A 21207-nucleotide genomic window follows, 5' to 3' on the forward strand; every position below is an offset into this window, starting at 1 on the left:
GGCCAGAGGTCAGAACCCTACAAGGCAGCTGGGCAGTCACTGTCCGTCTCACGGCCCAAAGCGTACCCTGCTTGAGGCAGAACAGTCCCTTCAGCCTCACCCCCCAACTCAGATCCCCCTCCGGCCCACTGCAAAGCACAGGGTGACTCGGTTCCACTCCCAGCTCAGTTGCTGATCTCCCTTGAGCTGTGCCCCATTTCCATGTAAGCCAATTCCCTACAACTTCCATTGGTCTTTATTTCCCTCACCGGCAAAACTGAAGTGATATTTTATTTCCCTCCCCCTGCTCCCTGCCTGGTTGATGTAGGCTATCGGCTTCAGGGTAGCATTTGCCTCTGACGATGTGCTTGCACAGCTCCCTACCACTGATGCCAGGCACAACAAGGCTTTGATCTCAGCTGGAGCCTCTATGCACTGTAACAGTAATACCTATATATGAGCACAGACCCCCACTAAGAGAGAGCTCTAACTTAAATGTGTTAACAGCTCGTGACCAGGCTAATTTTATACATAGCAATAACCTGAGACAAGACAGCCTAATTTAGAGCAGAGCAGACACATGTTCTTCGTACCTTCTCCTTTCGAAAAAGCAAATCTCTTATAAATTATCAATGCCATTCCCCACAGGAGGCAGCTGAGAGCAAGCTTGCCTGCGCTGTGATGCGCTCACCATCACAAACTGCACCTTGCAGAGGGGGCGAGCGCTTTACCTGTGCTGCTGCCCTTAAGATAGATATTATACCAGTATTTCAAAAAGCACGTAGAAACGAGCATGGGACACCCTTCATCTTCATGTGCATTCCCGTTCCAGAACTTGTTTACACATCACGCTTTCAGAAATCTTCTTAGCTGCTCTAATTGCTATGATTCATGAATTTACAACACAGCCCTGCTCCAACACAGTTTTCATCTGACTGCAGTCCCTCACCTTGCAAATAAATATGTAGCGGCTCTTTATAGCTGCAATTTCTAAGCACAGCCTTAAAACTTCAGAGCAAATTCATAAAAGCCAGGAAAATTGAGCCTCCTAAAAAATGTCATGCATAAAATAATGTATATTATTATTATCACCCTGTATATATCAAGAGGCCTGATGCCACTGCGTAAGCACGCTGCGGATCGCTTTATACAGTGCCTTCTACTCAACGTGTACCCCGTGGTACAGCCCGCGGGTTCCTGCCGGCCGCAGCAGCTCCGTCCCCACAAATCCTCCCAGAAGTGCACAGGCGCTGTGCAGCGATCCCAGGGGACTGGCGGCAAATTTACTCCTATGGGTCCTGCACTTTTCAGCTGAAAGTCTTTACATATTTCTCATTAAACAGGTTAGATAGTTTTATAAAGGCTGCTTTAAGAGGTATAGTATGAAGACTTACTGCTAAAGAAGCGAGTAAGAATATAGTAATAATAGGCACTAGGACCTTACTCCAAGCATATTGATGCTTTTATCTTAGGCGGCAACAGTTTCTTTTAACTGTAGCTAAGTAGTATGGGGAATGTCCTTACTTATCTGAGGCACAACAGCATAAAATAAAAATGAATATCTTGATTTCAGAAATTCCCTACATTAAAAATGAGTTCAGGAAAACAATGCGAAACTGAAACATATTTCTAAACTAAAAAAACGAACTTCTCTGAATCGGCAATGATTCCATCCATTTTTGCTGTGTATTTTCTACTGGAAACTGCTAAAGGATCCCAAAGCAAAATACCACTGTGCTTGAGAATGCGAATCCTAAAGAAGTTCTCCCTTACTCCCAATGGCCATCCGGAGTCACCTTTTTGGAAAGGAGAAGGAGGGAAGAGTACATGAGCTATAAATGATTTTTTACTTAAGTCTAAACTATTTTGATTCTTTGTAATAAATGACAGAGATATTCTTAAAATGGTTTCAGGTTTTTTTTTTAAAAGAAAATTGTAGGCAGGTATTCCCGGCATGTAGTCATGTAAGTAAGGGCTTAATCATATGCTTGAATTTCTATCTATGAAATAGGGGTTTTTTTTGAAAATAAATGCAATGTATTTACTTTAAAAAATCATTTCTTAATTATATTTCATAACATTAGCAAACTTGAATCTCCTATCCTATGACTATTAGTGTTTCAAAAACAGAATACAGAAGAGAAGAAGAAAAAGCATTTAGGGCAAAATGCTGAAACCCACAAATAATATGAACCTTTCATACACCTTAGTATGAAAATGCTTGCACTAACACTGAAAGAATTGTTTAATGTTTTTTGTTAACTCACCCAAAATGTTCTCAGTATCTTAAGAGCAGAAGCATAATCTGATTTGTGAGTTTTGGACATGCAAACATATTGCTTAAAGAGTTGTGCAAGACACACAGAACTGACTCCCTCTGGATCATGTCACTGTAACAAAAACTGTTACATTTTGCTAAAGGAAAAAACACTTCTCTGAGTTAATTCAGGTATATAGCTGCGCATACACTCAAGGAGGAACAATGTAGGTTTAGGAGTCATGCTACTATTTTAAAGTCTGTGCTAATGTTGAAACAGCTTTGCCTAGCTCAGAGAATGGCTTGCAGCATCTCCTAACACAGAGTGCATCAGTGAGGCTCAGGCTGCCTCCTACTTCTCTACAGACTTTGGCATGCCCAACAGCCTGCATCCTGTCCCCCACCCTCGCAGCAGCACTGCTGGCTGTCACATGCCGTCCAGGCCATAAAGAGGGCAAAGAACAGGCCCCTGATCTCTGAGAGTCTGCAGCTATAGGACTCGCTACAGCAAACAAGAATCTGAAGCAACAGGGCAGGTAAGGACGGGGCATTTTGCTCCCAGAGAGAAGATGAAGTATTCCAAAGGGTGTACACCTGGCTGCTCCCTCACTTCGCACGTTTCACTTCCACAAAAGGCTACTTTGACCTAATTTACAAATAAAAGGTTTTCAAACATAATGGCAATTATATACACATTTAGAGACTACTGTTTCCCAGATAGGCATGTTTAGGGGATCCTGGAAGATGCATGTTCAGCAAGATTTGCAAAGACAAACCTCTGGCTCTGGAATTAGCTCTCTGTAGATGGAAAAATAAGCCAACTCCCTTGAGAGAGCTCAAATTATAGTAGAAGTCTAAACCAAGACACGTCAGAGCAGAAGCATGGTTTGTTTGCCTTTTGGTTTGGGGGGCTTCTTAGCAATTGCTGGCCATAAACACACGGTTAACATTCATGAAGAATACCGTATTAGAAAAGATACAACTATTGTCATCAGTGTTTCTCTGAAGATCTACTGTTTTGTCTCTGCTTGCTTCTCTGAACTGCACTGAACAGAAAGAAAAAAGATGCTTTATCTCCTTTCTCTAAGCAATTGCTACAAACCCAGCAAACTTTTGGTATTGGCCTCTGCAGAGCCTTATGTATAGGGAGAGAAGAGGCAAACAGTTAAGTTGCTGCTGGGAAGAGCCACGAACAGCTGTTCTTGTGGTATTTTTGCCTTCATTACATTGGCTTCAAATTGCATCAACTAGTCATTTTTCAAGCCTTATTGCCAATTCCTTACATCTTTTTAAAACGTGTACTCTGAAAGAGCTGCTGGAGAGATTAGCAATATTCTTGGGTTCACTGTAATCAGTTTTCATTCTTCCTGATTCTTCTATTGAACGATCACCCACACAGATTAAAACAACAGCCTTCTGCTTGTGTGCCCATCATTTTTTTCTTTGTATCGGGGAGTGCTTTATTTATGTTTAGGTTGAACTCGCTGTGGCATACGGTCGCTACAAATACTGTCGTTTAGAATGAGGCAAACTGAAACTGACCTGCTCGAACAGCTGCCTTTGTTTTAAAACGCGCTCTGTAAATATTTTTAAGCTCCCGCTTCTCTAGAGCTAACAAGCAAAGTGCTGTGCGCGAGTGTACCCGCGTGGCTTTATTTACAACCAAGGAACGCACCAAGTGTGCTGTGCTGCCTTATCCAGCGCACCTCTCCCGAACGCGAGATCTCTTCTTGCAATAGCCCCGTTTGAAAAGAAGACTTGAAATAGAAAAACAGAGCCGTAGGGCCGCCAGCCCGAGCAGCAGCTTGGGAAGCGGTGCTCCGGTCGCTCCCCGGCACAGGCCATGCCCCCGGGCTCCGCACCCCTCGGCTCGCCCGGCTCGGGGCAAGCGGGGGGGGCACGGCCGGCGCGGCCCCAGCGCCGCCAGGCGAGGCGAGGCGAGGCGAGGCGAGGCGGTGCCGATGCTCCCCGCACCCCGGGCCGGCTCCCGCTGACGCACGGGGCTCCCGGGCTGCGGTCGCGGCGCGGCGGCCCCGGTAGCTTATGGCAACGGCGGAGCCAATGGCAGCCGCCCGCCGGGCGCTACCATGGCGATCCCGCTGCTCGCCATGGCGGCAGCGCCGGCCGCTCCGCGCTCACGGGGACCGGCGGCCGCGCCCGTGCCGTGCCGTGCCCAGCCCAGCTCTGCCGCTCCGCGCTCTCGGCGGCACCCGGGCCGGCGGGTGCCCGGCGGGGCCGGGGCTGCGGGGGGAGCTGCCCTCGCTGCCGGCGGCAGGGCAGCCCCTGCCCGCGGCTGGCGGCTCCTCCCGGGGAGCAGCCCCTCAACTTGGCGGAGCGGCACCGTCCCGAGTCGGGAGGCGGGCGCGGGGCCCCCCTCCCGCAGCGGCCGCTCACCTGTAAGGGATCCAGTCTGCCTGATGCCTCGAAGTCATCTCTCCACGGCGGCGGTGCCTGGAGCCGAGGGGGGGGACGCGGCCGCTGCTGCCCGAGTCGGATCCCGCCGCGGCACGGGCGCGGGCAGCATCCTCCGTCCGGGACGGGGGCGGACGGGGCGCCGGTTATCCCGGCAGCGGCCGCGGATACATCCCCCCGGGGAGGGCTGCCGGCAGCGGGCCGGGCTGCATGGGGAGGGATGGGGAGGGGGCGGCCGGGGGCAGCGGGAGGCGGCTCCCGGCCCTTCCTCCCTGCCCGGAGCGGCGGCGGCTGAGGCGGGCACCGGGGCGGGGGGCGAAGGAGGGGGCGGGGAGCGGGCCGGCAGCGTGCAGGGAGAAGCAGCGCCGCGGCCCCGCTACCCGCCCGCCCCCCCGCTGCCGCCGCGCTGAGGCATCGCCCGGGCAGGGCGGGCCGGGCCGCCCTCCGCGCCGGGCCCGCCCCTGCCCCGTCAGCCGCGCCGCCACTGACTCACGGCCGGCGCCCGCCCGGCCACTGGGCATGTGCGGGGCGGGAACGGGAGCGGGGCGCCTCGGCTGAGGGGCTCGCGACGCCCCGATAACGGCCGGAGCGCGAGGCGGTTAACGGTTGAGTCCTGAGGCGGGTGGCGGTCAGGCAGCCCTCACGGCTGGGCCCGGGTTTGAGCTCTGCCCAGTCGAGCCTCGCCTCAGCAGCAGTACCCAGAAATGCCAGCAACTCGACCCAAAATGGCTGAGGCGGCTCGGTCTCAGGGCTGCCAGTGAAGGCTTAACGCGGTTAAGGGAAAAGCGAGGTGTTCGGCGTCACCGAGCTCGGGAGCTCCCCGGGCAGCCCCCAGGCACCGCATCGTCCTGGCAAGAGCAGCTCCTCTACGGCCTTGCAGGCGCAGCATAAGTAGGGGCTATTTAAACTGTTAATTCTACCATGGAAATCACTTCTCCTCCCCTTAGTCTGTTTCTGGCTCTACGCTTGTTTGCCCACCGAGTGAATAAACCAGAAAGGTAACTGTATCGTTCACTCGCCTGAACTTTTGAAAAGCTGTTTCCTATAAAGCCAGAATCCTGAATACGAACACTCATGGAGTGAATAAACACGGTCTGAAGAAAGAAAGAATTAATGAAAAATCTCTCTCCTATTTGTTTTGAATAATTGCCATCGGACCCCTAATATCTGGGAAGTTTTTTCTGTTTTGTGTATGGAAGAGATTTAAAGAAAAAGACAGGTTAGCTGAAGTCACCTTTGTGCACAGAATGGGCATTGTGGAATAAACCATCAGAAAATTTAGTGTGGCACCCACTGCACCCTGGAAAGGCTAAAATAGAGAGGAGCACCTATGTGAGAGACACGAAGCTCTGACTTGCTAAGCCATCCCCAAATCACAGTGTTGGTCCTCTACTTTTGGTGTTGTGAACTCATGTGGAAGGAGGACAGTACAGGTTATCCCACTTCAAGGTACTGCAGAATTGGAAGGATGAATCATTAAGACTGTGGAAAGGTGCACATCTGAGCAGAGAGTGGAAAAAACTTCACCTAAGAAAACAGACAAGGAGTTTGAAAGTAAGTGTCTAGAAAAAGTTGAGAAGAACAGCAATTCTGGTTCTCCTGTTTTCATAGCATAAAAAACAAGGAGGCACTTAATGACGTTATAATTTAGAAAATTAAACACAGATTGAAAGAGATACTTTTTCAACCAATGTAATTGTATGGTAGTTCACTACCAAAGAACATGGGCCAGGAAACCAGCAAGAGCCAACAAAGCATGCTTAGCAGATACCAGAAATGTTACTGCATCATTCACTCTCCAGAACTTTTGAAAAGCTGTTTTGTTTAAAGCCAGGACCCTGAATTTAAACATTTTCCAGAAGTCAAAATGAGATCTGCCATTAAGGAAGAGTTCTCTCAAATCTGTGTGGATAAGATAACTTGCTATTGCTTGACCAGCATCAAACATCGGACTTGACAGACCCCAGTTCCCATTGGGCACAATCTGGAACTGTAAAACAACATGCCTTACCAGCCTCAACACCCATGTTACAAACATGAGGAGGCAGCTGCAGGAGAGAGATGCCCATCTCCTGCTACCATGCTGCTGAGGCTTCTGTAGAAAAGAAGAAATAAAAGAAGAGTCAAAAGCTCTCAAGACTGGTAATTAGAATATCCATTTTCAAAAAGCCCTAAGTGTAAAGTCTGATAGATGAGCTAGTGCACACATCAAAAAGATCCCTCTGAACCTTTGAGCTATATGAATCATGGAAGCACTTACTGTCATTTAAACAGCCCAAGACCATGTTTGTATTAACAAATACAAAACATACAGGGTTTCTAGATATTCAAAAAATGGAAGACCATCAGGATGTCCTGGAAGATGGGAGTACACAGCAATTAGCTTCCACATAGGGAAAGCTGATATGGGGAAGAAGAAATACCAGGAAAAGTGTGTGGGGAGAAGCAGGAAGAAAAACAGTTTTCTTTGCCATTTTATCTCCTTTTGTAGTGTTTACTTACCTTCCCAACCCTCCTTTTAATCCTCCCCCACACTGATTCTCCCTCAGCCAATTTACATCCCAGGTCACTTGCTTTTGTACTGCCTCACTCTTTCTTACCGGCAATACTCTGTCCCTGTTTCTGAAGTGCGTGGGCTGAGCAGAAAGCCCGCCCCAGCTAGTGGCATCAGGGCAGGGTTACTGCCTAGTGTACATTTTACTGTGTGACAAGCCTCAAAATTGCCCTTGAGGTGCAGACCTATTCACTTACATTTCAGATAACTTTCAGCAGCTCAAAGACCTGGCTTTTGCAAGTGACGGTTTCCCCAAGTACTAATACTAAAAAAAATTAGGAAAAAACAGCAGGTAACAAATAGCCCTTATATGCAATAATTTCTAGATGCTATCTGTAAAAAGAATTGTACTTCTCGAAAGCCATACTTAATTTCAGATACCAGCATGATGGGCAATGTAGTCTCTTAGAAAAGCAGTGCTCTAAAGGTTAAATGTATATATATAAATCACAGAAAGCAACAATGTAGATGCAAACCTGTCTCGTCCATTGACAAATGCATCTCCTCGTCTTCATGTACATTGTGCTACCTTGCCAATTATTCCTATTTTGTTCTCTATGTAAAATAAGTGTTCTCCTAATACACTTTTGATTGAAATGATAATACAACTACATATAACAGTTGAAAACACCTGCATTTGCAACTGAAAGTCTTCTGGCAATCTGGGTAGAGAGCATGACATCAAAGCAGGACGACTCTTTTGAAAGGGGTAGGCAGAACCTAAGCAAGCTCTGAAATAAGAGCCAGATATAAGCTCTTTCCTAAAAGCACAGAAAAAGGAAAAGTGTAATAATGAGCACCATGGGTTTTATTTGGGGACCCATCCTGGTTCTGTGCTGTGGTGTAACACACATCCAAATTCACACTTCCTAAGTCATCCACAAGACTTATTTGATCTTTACTTTTTAGGTCTTTTAAAAGGACAAATGTGACGGTTTGTCATCTTTGGATTAGCTCAAGCATAGCACAGAAAACACTTCTATTCAGAATTCTAAATCATATATCACATCACAAACAGGACAGATTTCACATAATTGTGTAAACCTTCTGGGTTTTCCTTTATCAGCGTGGATATTTCTAACTTTAAGCTCCAAATGCCAAGGATTAGCGATGTGTTTGTGCTGGCATAACTTCAGAAGTGGTTGTGTGTAGATTTTTCCATTCCAATATATCTAAAAATTAAGCCATCATATTTGAAGCAAAACCGTGCCAAGTAAAACTTATCTGCATTCATTACAAAATTAGAGCTCCTAGCAAGGTTCATGAACTTTTCTGCATTAAGCTCAGATCAGGTGCAAATGTATCTAGAATATTTTGTTTGTTTTAAAAGTCAAGCTGCACCTAACCAGGGCCAGATGCAAAATACAAGGTTTAGTATAATGAAGCAAAATTCAGCAGGTTCAGCGGATTTCTTCCCAAGCAGTGAGTTTTGGAATGTGTTTAAACAAGTTCAGAATAAACTCCAGGGCGAAGATTAAGAGCGTTAAAATTTTCACAAATCAAAACAAAGAAAAAGCTCACACAGTGAATAAAATCAAAGTATTGAATGGCAATTTTCTGCTCCTTGTTGTGGGCTTTAGATGAGGCTTATGCCAAGTTCACATTCCTGGTGACTTTCGACAGAATTTCGACAGAAAAAAGTTCAAGTTATATCTTCTTGTTTCTTGAATAAAACAAAAATGCTTTATTTTTTATATCCCAATTTCAACCATAGCAAGAAAATTATGTGGTAAAGGTGAGCAATTTGGAGATAAAACTCTGCAAAGGAGACAAATTTTTATATGAAAGATTCATTGCAGCCTTTACATGGCTGATCTTCTCTCTCAGCTCACTTTTCCTTACTGTATTTCATCTATTCTCATTCTAGTAAGTACATTTGTGTTTCTTTATTGTGAGGCTGTGAAGCATAAATACCAATTGGTAAGACACTGAAATAAGAACTGTTCCGCAATATCAGAATAGGGTTCCCTAGCCTCCCAAACAGTATGTTTTCACTTTAGTCTCTCCAGTTTGAACTTGTCTAGCTCCATTGAGATCCTGTCTAATATGAGTTTTTTGGTCATTAATATCAAGGCCAGGTTGGTTGCCGCTTTGGGCAACCTGGTCTAGCGGAAGGTGTCTGTGTCCGTGGCAGGGGGTTGGGAACTGGATGGTCTTTAAGGTCTTTTCCAAACCAAACCATTCTATGATTAAGCCAATGCTTACATCCACATCTTCCTATAAAGAAAATAAGTATTAAAAAATGTTAACTTTTGAGGAGTTAAGTGTTTGCTGCTGGTGGCCTGCTATCAACACCTGCTAAGTTAGTCTTTAATTCTAGTCTCATAGCAGATCTTGTAACAACAGCCAGCATCTCTCTCAAAATCTTGCACTGGATATATATATCCAGTGCTTTGATTCTCCACTGTAAATAATGAACCCTGGTTTAAGGTGAAAAAAAAGTCTCTTGCACAAGGACGGACTAACCTATGTGATTGTTGTAGAAGCATCATTGACACTTGAGCAAGAAACTAGCGTCATCATAATTTGAGCTCCTGTTGTCTTTGGAATTGCTGTACCATTGAACACTCGTCCAAATGCAGTGGGACCACTAGAAGTGGATTCTGCTGTATGCTGCCTTCAGCCTCCCCTTTTTACTGCCCTCTAACATTATTCCAATATGCAGATACCAAAAAGGATTGTGTAGAATGAATTTTCCTATGATAGTGCTTAAATACAAAATTGGATAATGCCATTTCAGCATATATGCCATAGACTTTTGCTTTTGAAGTTCCTCCCCCACTTTGAAGGTTATTATTAAACCAAAATTTGCACACTAATTCTGCTCTCTCCTCTTGCACTGGTGGTTTTTGAACTTTTCTGAACCATTCACACTATTTGTGTCAGTCAAAGCAGCTAGAATACCAAGTCAAAAGATGTTGTCAGAAGAGACTCTTAGCAGCTATAAGACAGGCCTGTATTCATAGCAAACTAAATCACAGTTTGGTGCCCAGCAAAATTATAAGTCACTTTTTGCCTGTTTTCCCCTTGTAAAAATCAGTAGTAGTTTTCAATTCCAGCTTTATTATTGTTTTTTTCTCCTCCACAGAGTCTCAGGATGGTTGGTGATGGAAGACATCTTTGGAGATCATCTTGCCCAGCCCCTCTGCCTAGAGCTGTGCCAGCTACAGCAGGTTTCTCAAGGCCATGGTCAGGTAAGTGTTGATTATCTCCAAGAATGGAAACTCTCCAACATTTCTGAGCAACTTGGGCCACTGTTTAACTGTCCTCATAATGAAGAGGTGTTGTCTTATGTCTAAAAGGAATTTCCTGTATATCAATGTGCCTTTTACTCATGTTGTTTCCTCTGAGCTAAGTCACATTATTTTGCATTCAACCAGCAAGAGGGGAACTACTGTATCTCCCTTTGTCATCATGACAAATCCAAGGGACCTTGAGGTGTCCTTGCAGTACAAAAGCAGGCTCTTTTAACTCAGACTGAGAGAACCATCCTGAAATTCTTGTAAGCTGTTAACGAACAGTAACATGTCTTAGCCTGCTGAAAAGATAAAACCCAAACTGTTTCTTTGCATCAAATAGTCTTTCCTTTGCAATATGGTGAGTAGGCAACTGTACTTAATACTGCAAAGCCTCAGGATTAATCTGAAGCTAAGAAGTACATCCTTCATAGCTGTTCTGTAAAACTGTCTACCCCAGCTGAGTATACAGTTTTAAGTGTACATGCTTAACTTTTGGGGAACTAAACAACAACAAAAACAGTTTTAAAAATCCTGCCTAATCTCAGAAATAATTGCAACCCACAGACGTTTCAAACTGAGACATGACTTATGTGCCTTTAAAAGCTGTTAGCTTCACCTGACAATGAGCCAGAAAATTAAAATGCTTTGAGCAGAACTTGTGAGTAGAACCATAAACACTTTGCCATAGGTGTTCATTTGGAACATCATGATAATGACATCTTTTTATACTCTCTAGATTTCTTCTTCCATCAAACATGAATACTGAAAGAAGTCAGTTTATTTAGGAAAAAAAGGAGCCATGGGCTCTGAAAAAATTAACGTTCCATTACACCGTAACACAGAATTGCAATCAAATTAAAATGAGGTTGAGTTCACTGTACAAGCAAAAATATTTGAATGATTTTGTTTGGAGCCAGAGCAGCTAGAAGAGTGGGAGACTAGCTTTATAATAGTTGAGCATTTTGATAATTAGAAAACATGCTATAGTCTTCAAGGTCTTCAGATGATCTTTAAGATTAAATAGTATTAAGTTACTCTTTTCAGTTGCTTTCTTTAAAAAGGTATTGCTAGTGAAACTTTGCACAAGGAACAAGAATAACTACTGAAATTGTTTTTCTACTCTCTTCCCAATACAATGGGTTAAATATATTTCAGCATGCAATAGAAATACCCAGCTGTCATTCAGAATTAATGCTACTTACTAGCTTGATTTACTGCAATCATCTACACTCTGGCAAATATATGACACTATTTGTAATATGAGTGCTTTACACCATCGTTATAATACAATACAGTAAAACGTTGCATTCACATTAGAGATGATAACCTGAGGCAAAGGCAAAAATGTAGTCTGCCTACAGCTATAAAGAAAGTCTCTGGGTAAGCTAGGAATTGAGTAGTCTACCTTCACCGAAACATCCATCTACTGTGCATACAAAGCATATTCCGGGTATCGTGTGCCAAGCGCTGAGTTCTCCGTATTTCCCAATACAAGGACAGGATGAGAGTGCATTGCTTACTCAGTGTTTCTCTGAATTGCAGCTGATAATCTCAAACATACAGATGCACTAAACTTAACTTATACAGCTGGATAAGAATTTCTGTTTGCAAGAATTAGAAGTATTATTTATTTCACAACACCATTTTATGTCGATAGATGACTGAAGCTGGGGCTAAATAGCTCAACGGAAGCTAAATGTGAGCCACTGCGTTCAATAACATGGTCCAACTTAGAGGCTTTCTTATTTCTTATTTATTGTCTTTTAACATTCTCATAAAAATGTTTTAGTTCACTGTTTACCAGGTTCTCAGTGATCTAGCTGTCACAGAGTTTAACAGGTACTGGCTGGACAGCCCCCAGCTTCCTTTGGAGGATGCTGAGGCTGTTTATCTTTGGCAAGGAGGTAGCTCCTCACATAAGTACGTGGGGAGTGCTCCCTGCCTACACCCGGGAGTCTCCATGGGCTCATCATGCAACCCAGCACGACTCCCCTGCAAAGCTTCCCACCAGGAGTTCCAGGTGGTCCTACCTGACCGTGCATCTGCCAGCCCCTCTGAAAGGGCAACCCCAATGTTAAGGCATGAAATAGGTGAGGTCCCAGCACCTCACAAGCCAGGGGGCACCTGCATGAAGCCAGATCCTGCTGCACTGCAGTGCTCAGCCCAACACTTTTCATGCAGCAGGGAAAAACCCAATGGTGAGTTATTAACAGGTCTGTGAGAACTGTATCAGCTGCATCTGGCAGACCAAGAGCACATTTTCCTCATTAACTTCATCAGTGATTTGAGTAGACTCACCTCAACAGCAAGTACAAATGAAAGCAATTTTGTTTGTTAATTTTCTGGGAGGAAAAAAAGACAGAGGAACTGTTGTTTGCAAAATAGCTTTCCTGGTAGCTAGACATGAAGTTTTTAAAATTTTCCTCTGGACTTAAAATGATAAGTATTTAAGTACTAATTAATTACCAAGCAAAACATATGCCTTCAAAGAGTGCTGTAAAGAGTATATTAAGGATGCATTAATATGAGGTTTCCACTTCAAAAAAAAAGTTCTTCAAAGAGAGTTTTCTTGTATGATAGAAGTAAAGCAACATTTCTCATGTAATTTTGGGGTAAGAATTAAAAAAAAAAAAAAAGAAATCAAATAGTGAAAGTGAGTTTAAATCTCTATAGGAAGTATTTTTTAGAAATTGATACAAAATTCTCTGAGCCTGAGCAGGTTTTCGTATAGGGAGATGACTATGAATTTATTTATTTTAATTTGGCTTTGCATAAAACAAGGTGGGTTATATGTGTGTCCTTCTCTGTAATCTCTGAATCAGGCATCTCTTTGACTTTTGGGGATTTCTTCACACCTCCTTATCAATGACAGTTCTGTGCTTTTCTTCTAAGCCAAATCCTGCTCCACTTTCCTTACATTGATAACACATTTCCCCCTCTATCCTTCCAGCCACAGTGAGCTGGGTTCTAGGTCATTCGTATACCAAACACAGTTATTCATCTCTAGATCAAAACATTGATCCTGTGATTGTCCTTCAATTGCCCCTTCAGAAGCAGCAAGTTGCAAAGCCAAAGCAACTGAAAGCAGAGACTTCCTGGCTTGCCCAAAATGTATTATTTATGACTAAATCAAAAGAAGGCTCTGAGTTCAACAGTGTTCCTTCAGCGGATGTTCACAAACAGTACCTGCTAAACAAAATGTGAAACCAGACAGAAGATTTGCAAAACATGATGCATTCGCTTTAAAAAAAAAAAATACTTTTGTGGAAGTTTAGTTGCAGGCCTGAGTTTACTGAGATGTCTGGGGAAAGGAAAAATGTAAAGGGCAAGAGACAACTCAGGATGTTATTGCCTTGCTGCTGGTACGAGCAGTTGAGCCCATTTCTGCATGAATGCTGTGGCAGTTTCTCAGTTTACCTCTTTTCCTTTCACAACTCCATCTCCTTGTTTTGGATTTAAAAAAATCTAATTAGGTTCTTCAGAAAATATCAGGGTTCAGTTCTTAAGGAAGGGATTTTTACTGTCTCCGCAATATTGCCCCACCTACCCCAGGGCAACACAGTTAATCTCAGGTTCAACACACTGAGTGGAAGATAAGGAAGAAGGAAGCCTGAGACAGGAAAGAAGCAGAAAAGAGCAGAGGAAAAAGGGAGCCTTACAAAATAGGAGCAGGGAATAGAAGAAAAAAACAGGTTTTCTGCGTTTACTAAAAATCTGTTCTAAAACTAGTGATGACCCTTTTCCCAGACAATACTAATATGTTTGTATATGTTAAATATACATACATGTTGTACCTCTAGCAACTGTAATGAAGTCACTGCACACGCTAGATGTCTGGACTTTTTTCTGCTGTACCCGCTGTGTGACTCTGCTCCCTCTCATGGATTCTGAACTGTAACAGTGCCCTTGAGAATCCACTTTGCAAAAAGCACCATTTCTTCCTCTGGAACTGCTGAACAGTTTCCTCATTCTGACATTTGCTATTTATTGATTCTTGTCTACACCATCTTCCTGTACATTAATAAGGTGTTAATATAACAGCTTGTTAACAAACAGTGGTATATTGTATTGCAGGAGCAAAGAGATGTGTAGAGACACACTGACTCAAAGACCTAGAGAAACTCCCTTCTGTGCCTCAGCATGTCTTCCAATTTAACTCTCAAGCAAACCCAGTTAACAATAAGACTTGGCCTTTATATAGAAGCCTCAAAGCGAAACTAAGACTTGCAGAAGAAAATGAAGTCAAGGAGAAAAAAAAATGCAGCCAATCTAGAAAACACTGAAAAAGTTCACTAAAGGGTAACAGGTAAACTGATGTGGAAGAAGAGCAAAAAACAAACAGAAGGGAAGAAAATATATATTATTTAAAAAAAAAAGGAGAGTCAGGTCTAGAAGAAAGAGTTGAAGATAATAGACTAAATCCAGTCAGATAAAGTACATGCAAAAGTTCCATATGTCAGCAGGCTGGAAAACAAAGCAAAACTAAAACAACTAACAAAAATACAACAATTCTACTACAATGAAAAGCCTCCAGAAATATCACATATTGTAACGGGTTATTGGAGTAAGTCAGTCAATTCGAAATGAGGTCACAATAAAAATACGCAAAGGTATGCAGTACCTGAAGGGGCAGCAGCAGGTGATTATTGATACTTTTCTTCTTGTTGCCAAATTCTTAGCACTTGAGAGCAATCAATTTTGTTGACGAAACATGCCAGCCATATAGTAAATAAGCAACACTTGAAAGGAAATAGATACTGCACATTTTTCTGAATGGCAGAGTTGACTTCAAATCATCTTTTAAAAACAAATCCATCTGTAGAAACAGATACTACCGTGCTAAATTGTACTGAAAATATCCAGCACCACAGAGCTCTGTTCCTGGAGGTTATGCATTTCCCTACTATATGCCCTAGCTGTCAGATAGTAGTTAAAGAGTTTGATTTCTCCCCCATTACTACTCACTTTGTGCACAGACTCTCCAACGGATCTACATGCATTATTACACTGAGATAGGATATTGTAGGACAGTCTGTGGCTCAGACATGAATTTTATTCTGGAAAAAAGTAATTGACAATAAGTAGACATTTCCAGAAATCCATTGGAACTGGTCAAAGTATTTATGCATATTTATTCTATAGTCAACCTCATAAGATCAAGGTAGAGCTGAGAGGAAGAAAACACAATCAGACTAGCCAGCCTTAAACATTTTACCATGTTTTCCAAATGTCACTAAGTGCTGACTTTCCTTGATACAATTTTTGATTATTTGCAATTAAATCCAAATCTGCACGGTTAAAGAAAATTGTTCGTTAATTCAAGTATTTGTAAGAATCAGTTGATATCATTTCCATTGAAACCACCCCTCTGACTTAACTGTAAATCAGAAAAGAATAGTGGAAAAATTTTAGGTTTTTGTATTGACATCCTGTTTAACAGGCTTCACTATCCAGCACAGGCTTTAGAGTGGCAGTTAAATAGCTTCCTCTGAGCGTATTCCCCCTATTCCTCCTTCTCTACAGCAGTCGTAAAATGTACAAAGTAGTACAAATAGTCTTGCTCGCTTACCTGACATAGACACACATTGACCAAACACAAAATGGAGACTCTGGGTTCTTTTAACACCTACCACTCAGTGATTTGTGTCATATATATAAAGTTATATTAATTCCCCACTGACATGAAATGAATCCCAAGCAGGTACAAAGGGAGATGCACGTCTGTCCCAACTGACATTTTCAATAATAGAAATGATTAAATATATTTATCTTGAAAAACAACAGGTTTTCAGCATCACAGTTATTTCCAGAGATGCTTGAAGTTACATTTCCTATCCTGTGATCAGCTGCATCCCTGAAGCAATCTATTGCCCCTTTATTTAAAAGGAAATATTCATGAACAAAGGTAATGTTACAAACACCTGTAGCCCCTGAAGAACAAGAGAACTCCAGGCAAGAAAGCAAAGCATCCAAAGAGGCAGCACACCAAGAAACCAGCATGAGATTGAGTTTCAACAGAACAGAATTCTCAGTTCAGACCCTGATTACCTGATTTTGAACAAGTCACTTCACCCTTGGGTCTCTTTCCTTATGCAATGTTTACAGTGTAAACACACAAGGTGGTCAAATTGTGGTGCAGTACAGGCTCATGATGCACTTTTTGCACCTAGCAGTGCCATTACCTGGGTGGAGAGCTCTGCGTTACTAACCCAAAAAAAAAAAAAAACAAATAGCAAACACGGAAAAAATCTACATCAGTTTACACTAAGCTGAATTTGCAAGCAAAAACACTCCGGCAGTGTAGTTTAAGTTAGAATCTGTAGGGTTTTTAAGAAGGCCAGGTCACTAAAGTGCCTAGTGAGTATTTAGTCTTGAGGTACTGAACATCCTGTTGCCCATCACAGGAACATTTGTCACTTAACCAGCCAGTCCTCATGGGCTCAAGGAATTTCACTCATTTGTCTCGTAACAACAAAAGACATCTTCAGCAAAGAATTCCAAGAAAAAACAGCACAGAATGTTTAATGCAAAGTTTTCTGCCCTAAGTGAGAATCATTCAATCAACCTGCAATCTGAGATAGAGGAATAAAACTTACTTGAGTAAATCAAAGTGAATGTAGTGGTTTAATCATATCCCCAAAGAACAGCCAAGCTGCTGACTGTTACATAGTTTACCAGCACTGGACTGAAGACAAGTTAGGATTTAGATTCCTTCCATAGTTCATTTCAGTGACATTCATGCAGAAAATTCCTCTAGATGAAAGATTAATACATGCAGTCTTCCATAGCAGTGCATATATATGACAGGTTATGTGCATCAAAATAGTAGAGAAAACAACGATGGAGATTTAACTTCTACGGAGGTGAAAATCTGTTTTACCGACAGCACTTCTGATAATCTATAACTTGGCTAACTCATCTGAAAAGAAGAACAAGTCCCTCCTGTGCCATTATGTAAAAGCATGTGGAAGCTGCATGGCTCTGCAATTCCTTATGTTTCTTTAGAAGAAACATTGACTCTCTGCCATGGATAAAAGGTATCCTGAGTAGTAGCAAAAACTGAGAGCATAGGGGGAACAAAATCTTTCATTTACAAAACATAACCAACCTCCCATGTCTTAGGGTGCTGAAGGAAGAGTCCCACCAGCCTTCATGTCCGAGGAACTGTCTTGCCTGGATGACTGGCTGCCTCAGTGGTTTCATTTACTGCCCAGCCTACTGCAACATACTCGTCACTTACAAAGATGTTGACGAAGATATTTCTGGAGAAGCAGAGAGGCAAGGGCTTAATGAACTAAACTGTATTTGCACCTCTGGACGACAATTCTATGTGGATATCACCCAGCCCTCGTGATGCTGTCATCCAAAGACAAAGCCACACACTTTTATTCAATCTATTCTCATCTTACATTTAAAACTTTTTTTCCCTTACAAAGTATTTCCACATTATACATGCAGAGGGAAAGAGAATGAGTGGCCTGACTTTTGAACAAAGAGAAATGTTCCAGGGCAATATCATCATTTATTTATTGGTTTAAGTCCGAATAGCTTCATCTGAACATTTGTTCTGTGTGCGATTTACTCTGGCAGACAAATTAGTAAGTGTAAAGAGATGGATAGAGTAGCCAAAATCTTTTCGATTTCACTTCCAACAGAACATAGCTGCTGCATGGTAGCAAAACATCAAATAAGAGAATAAAAGTTCAAAGCTAAATAATTGAAAACTTGGTTGGGTAAAACCATCTCTTTTGCTAACCTACCCTACGTAAGTGTTCTATGAAAAATACAGAGTCAGGCTCAGTTCTTGGATAAAACCTGTAATTATTTTATAAAGACATACTGTAATTGAGGATGATTCAGAGATAGCTGAAGAAATAGCAGCTGTATCAATCTTCAGGGAAACAGTTCACAGAACTACATTTTTAGAGACTCCTCAAGGGCAACTGCTAGCTATAGCCCATCTGTTCATAAAATCAAAATGAGAAAAAAATCAATTATGATTTAAATTTAAATCAGATTTCAAGCCCAAAGCTTTTAAATTTCCTTGTCTAAGATTGCAAGCACAGAGGCTTTGGATTTAAAAGCTGCATGATCTACTTGAAAGAATGGCTGACAGGTCACACCATTACTTGTTTAGGTCTCTCCTTTAGGCCAAATCTGTGAACACTTGAATTTTCCCCCCTTTACTCACAGTCAAAATGATGTCCTAAACTTCAATTTCCATAGCCCACCCAGCATAACAGTCCATAGCCTTTTTCTCTCCAGATCCCGCCAGCAAGTCAGTTTGCTGCTGTTACTCTCTGCTGAGGCAGGCTGCTGTCCCCAAAGAGACCAAGCAGTGGCTCTCTGGCTGCGGCTCTGTCCTTTTGCATTTCAAGCATGGAGTGCCCTGAAAGTCAAAATCAACAAACTGTAAGAAGTTGGATGGAAAGATAATGAGGAAAGTGACATGGAAGTTCTATCAAACAGCATTTTGCTAGTCAACAGATTGTCATTGGATCAGTGTCTCTCAGATCACAAGACACAAGACACTGATATCCATCAGTGGGAAAGAGACACAAAAAGATACGTTTATGAGTAGTCGTTCACATGTAAGGGATGCAACTTGGGAATTAGTAGATTTGGATTTCCTGTTGCAGCATAAACATCAAATTACGTTTTTGCTGGGAGAGCTGCAATGCTAAGAGCTAACACCAGAACAAGACCTCCTCAATGTTCATAAATAAAGCTTCAGTTTATTAATCTGTGGAGAAAGCTCTGTATTCGGATGGATTTATTAACATTGTCTAGCTTGCTTGAAATACATACTGCAAAACCTGTGGAAGCATGGAAGATATTGTCTGTAACAATAAGAACTGCAAATCAACCTCAGAATTTCCAAAGGGATGAGCAGAACTTCACTGAGCTGGAGCGATGAAGATTTACAGCAACTAAGGGCTTGGTCCATTATTTCTGTAATACTACATAAATCATCATAAAACATGACAGATGCAGTATTAATGATGAGCTGCTAAAACTTAACCAGGATCTCCCTCAAACCTTGTTCCTTCAATCAGTGCTATATACGACACTTCTCGAATAAGCTGCTCTTTCATTCCAAATCCATCAAATTTTATATCTTCCCTCTCCTTGAAGTGATGGGTTTTTGGCTAGGACAAATTTTGTAGTTGAGCCTTTGCTGGTCCTGGGCTGTAGTTCACTTTGAGAGTATAACCTTCCTCTGCTTCTGATGCATGAGATTTGTATCAGAGTTAGGTTATCTGATGGGCAAACAAGTTCCCTCTCACTGAGCCTAGAGGGTGGACGAGCTGATGCTAGATGAGGGTGAAGGGGAAATCCAGAATAATGATGAAGGTAACTCCCAGAACCAGCTTCCCTTTCCTTCTTGCTCCAGGCAGTGAGAATGGTGTGCAGAGAGCACGAGAACGGCACTTTCACACGCTCCACAAGACAGTAGCTCTGCCCACTGTACTGCTAAAGAAGGGATGGATACCTATCAGTGCAGGAAGAAACATCTGCTTTTGCAAGAAGCCGCTAAGTGGGCAGCAACATCTCAAGAAAGAAAAAAAAAACACTCTTAATGCATTGAAGTAGAAATGCAACACCTTCCTTTAGACACAGCACATTCCTCTCCTCCCACCACTCTCCACGAAGCCAGACCATGTGTTTAGAGGACACATGGCAAAATTGTCCTTTGGGGGCAGACCTGCAACTTTCCATGCATTTATAAGAGGGCATGTAGTAGACTTCATACAGTATTTCACCTACCCTTGCAGCCTCCTGGGGGCAGAGGCTCAGCCCATCTCTCTGTTCTCCTTAGAGCCTTTTCAAGAATTCTGGCCTGAAGTTGGCTCAACAGACTACCACAGAGAAGAGGTTACGTTCTTCAGAGGAGTTTGGGAGACACTGGGAAAAATGGCACCTGCACCAAGGATTCCATCCATTCAGAAATCACACCACACTTCTCCAATGCTGCAGAACTGGCTTAAAAAAAAGTTATACTGTTCCCAAATAAATCCAGTCTGTTTTGAGCTGACCATTGGATTTCAGCTTTAGCATTGTGGTTTTTAACATTTTCTCTACAACAGGGAGCACTGAAAGTATTATCCCTGCAGATCAAGAGGCTTACAAAATCACAAGTGCTGAGGCTTTGAACTCTGTCTCATGAAAGTCCGAAAGTGCTGAGAAAGCAAGCAGTAATGTGGACCAAACATATAAGAAGTCCTGCTGATTTCCATGAAAGTATTTAATGTGCGGCAATGACTGAGTGCGTAAGTTACCATGAAATAATATATATTATAGCTATATGCGTGCAGCATCAGTACTCAACTGATCTTTAGTCATTTATTGATTGCTAAATAATTAACTTTTACCACCAATATACTTTTGATTAATCATACTTTCCATAACAGTTGAAAGTGGATCAGACCACAAAACATCAATATGGAAAAGTTTTCCGGTGCTTTGCATTTTCTTCTGAGATGAATGAGATAGATTAACTACTTTCTCAGCGGCAGTATTCATTATTTGGATGGATAAGTGTTGTTTAGATCACATTCCAACCTCCTGCCGTGGGCAAAGACACCTCCCACCAGACCAAGCTGCCTAAAGCCCCATCCAGTCTGGCCTTGAACTCCTCCAGGGATGGGGCATCCACAGCTTCTCTGGGCAACCCGTGCCAGTGCCTCACCACCCTCACAGTGAAGAGCTTCCTCCTAACAGCTAATGCAAATCTCCCTTCTTTTACTTGAAAACCATTCCCCCTT

General features: G+C 42.6%; 1 protein-coding gene across 8 annotated transcripts in view; it reads right to left on the reverse strand.

Annotated features, from left to right (window-relative positions):
• Window positions 1-21207, reverse strand: part of TUB (TUB bipartite transcription factor) — a 135343-nt gene that overhangs the window by 87405 nt on the left and 26731 nt on the right. The window contains exon 1 of one of the 8 annotated variants that reach the window (XM_050710869.1): window positions 4631-4830. The exons of 6 other annotated variants lie outside the window; for them this stretch is intronic. In XM_050710869.1, coding sequence (XP_050566826.1) covers window positions 4631-4668 — 38 coding nt within the window. In that variant the 5' untranslated portion in view covers window positions 4669-4830. Of the gene's footprint in view, window positions 1-4630; window positions 4947-21207 lie in introns of those variants that run through there. One more of the 8 variants, XM_050710874.1, reaches the window with a different exon arrangement.

Source organism: Cygnus atratus, chromosome 5, assembly GCF_013377495.2.
Source record: "Cygnus atratus isolate AKBS03 ecotype Queensland, Australia chromosome 5, CAtr_DNAZoo_HiC_assembly, whole genome shotgun sequence".
In the NCBI taxonomy this organism is placed as follows: domain Eukaryota; kingdom Metazoa; phylum Chordata; class Aves; order Anseriformes; family Anatidae; genus Cygnus; species Cygnus atratus.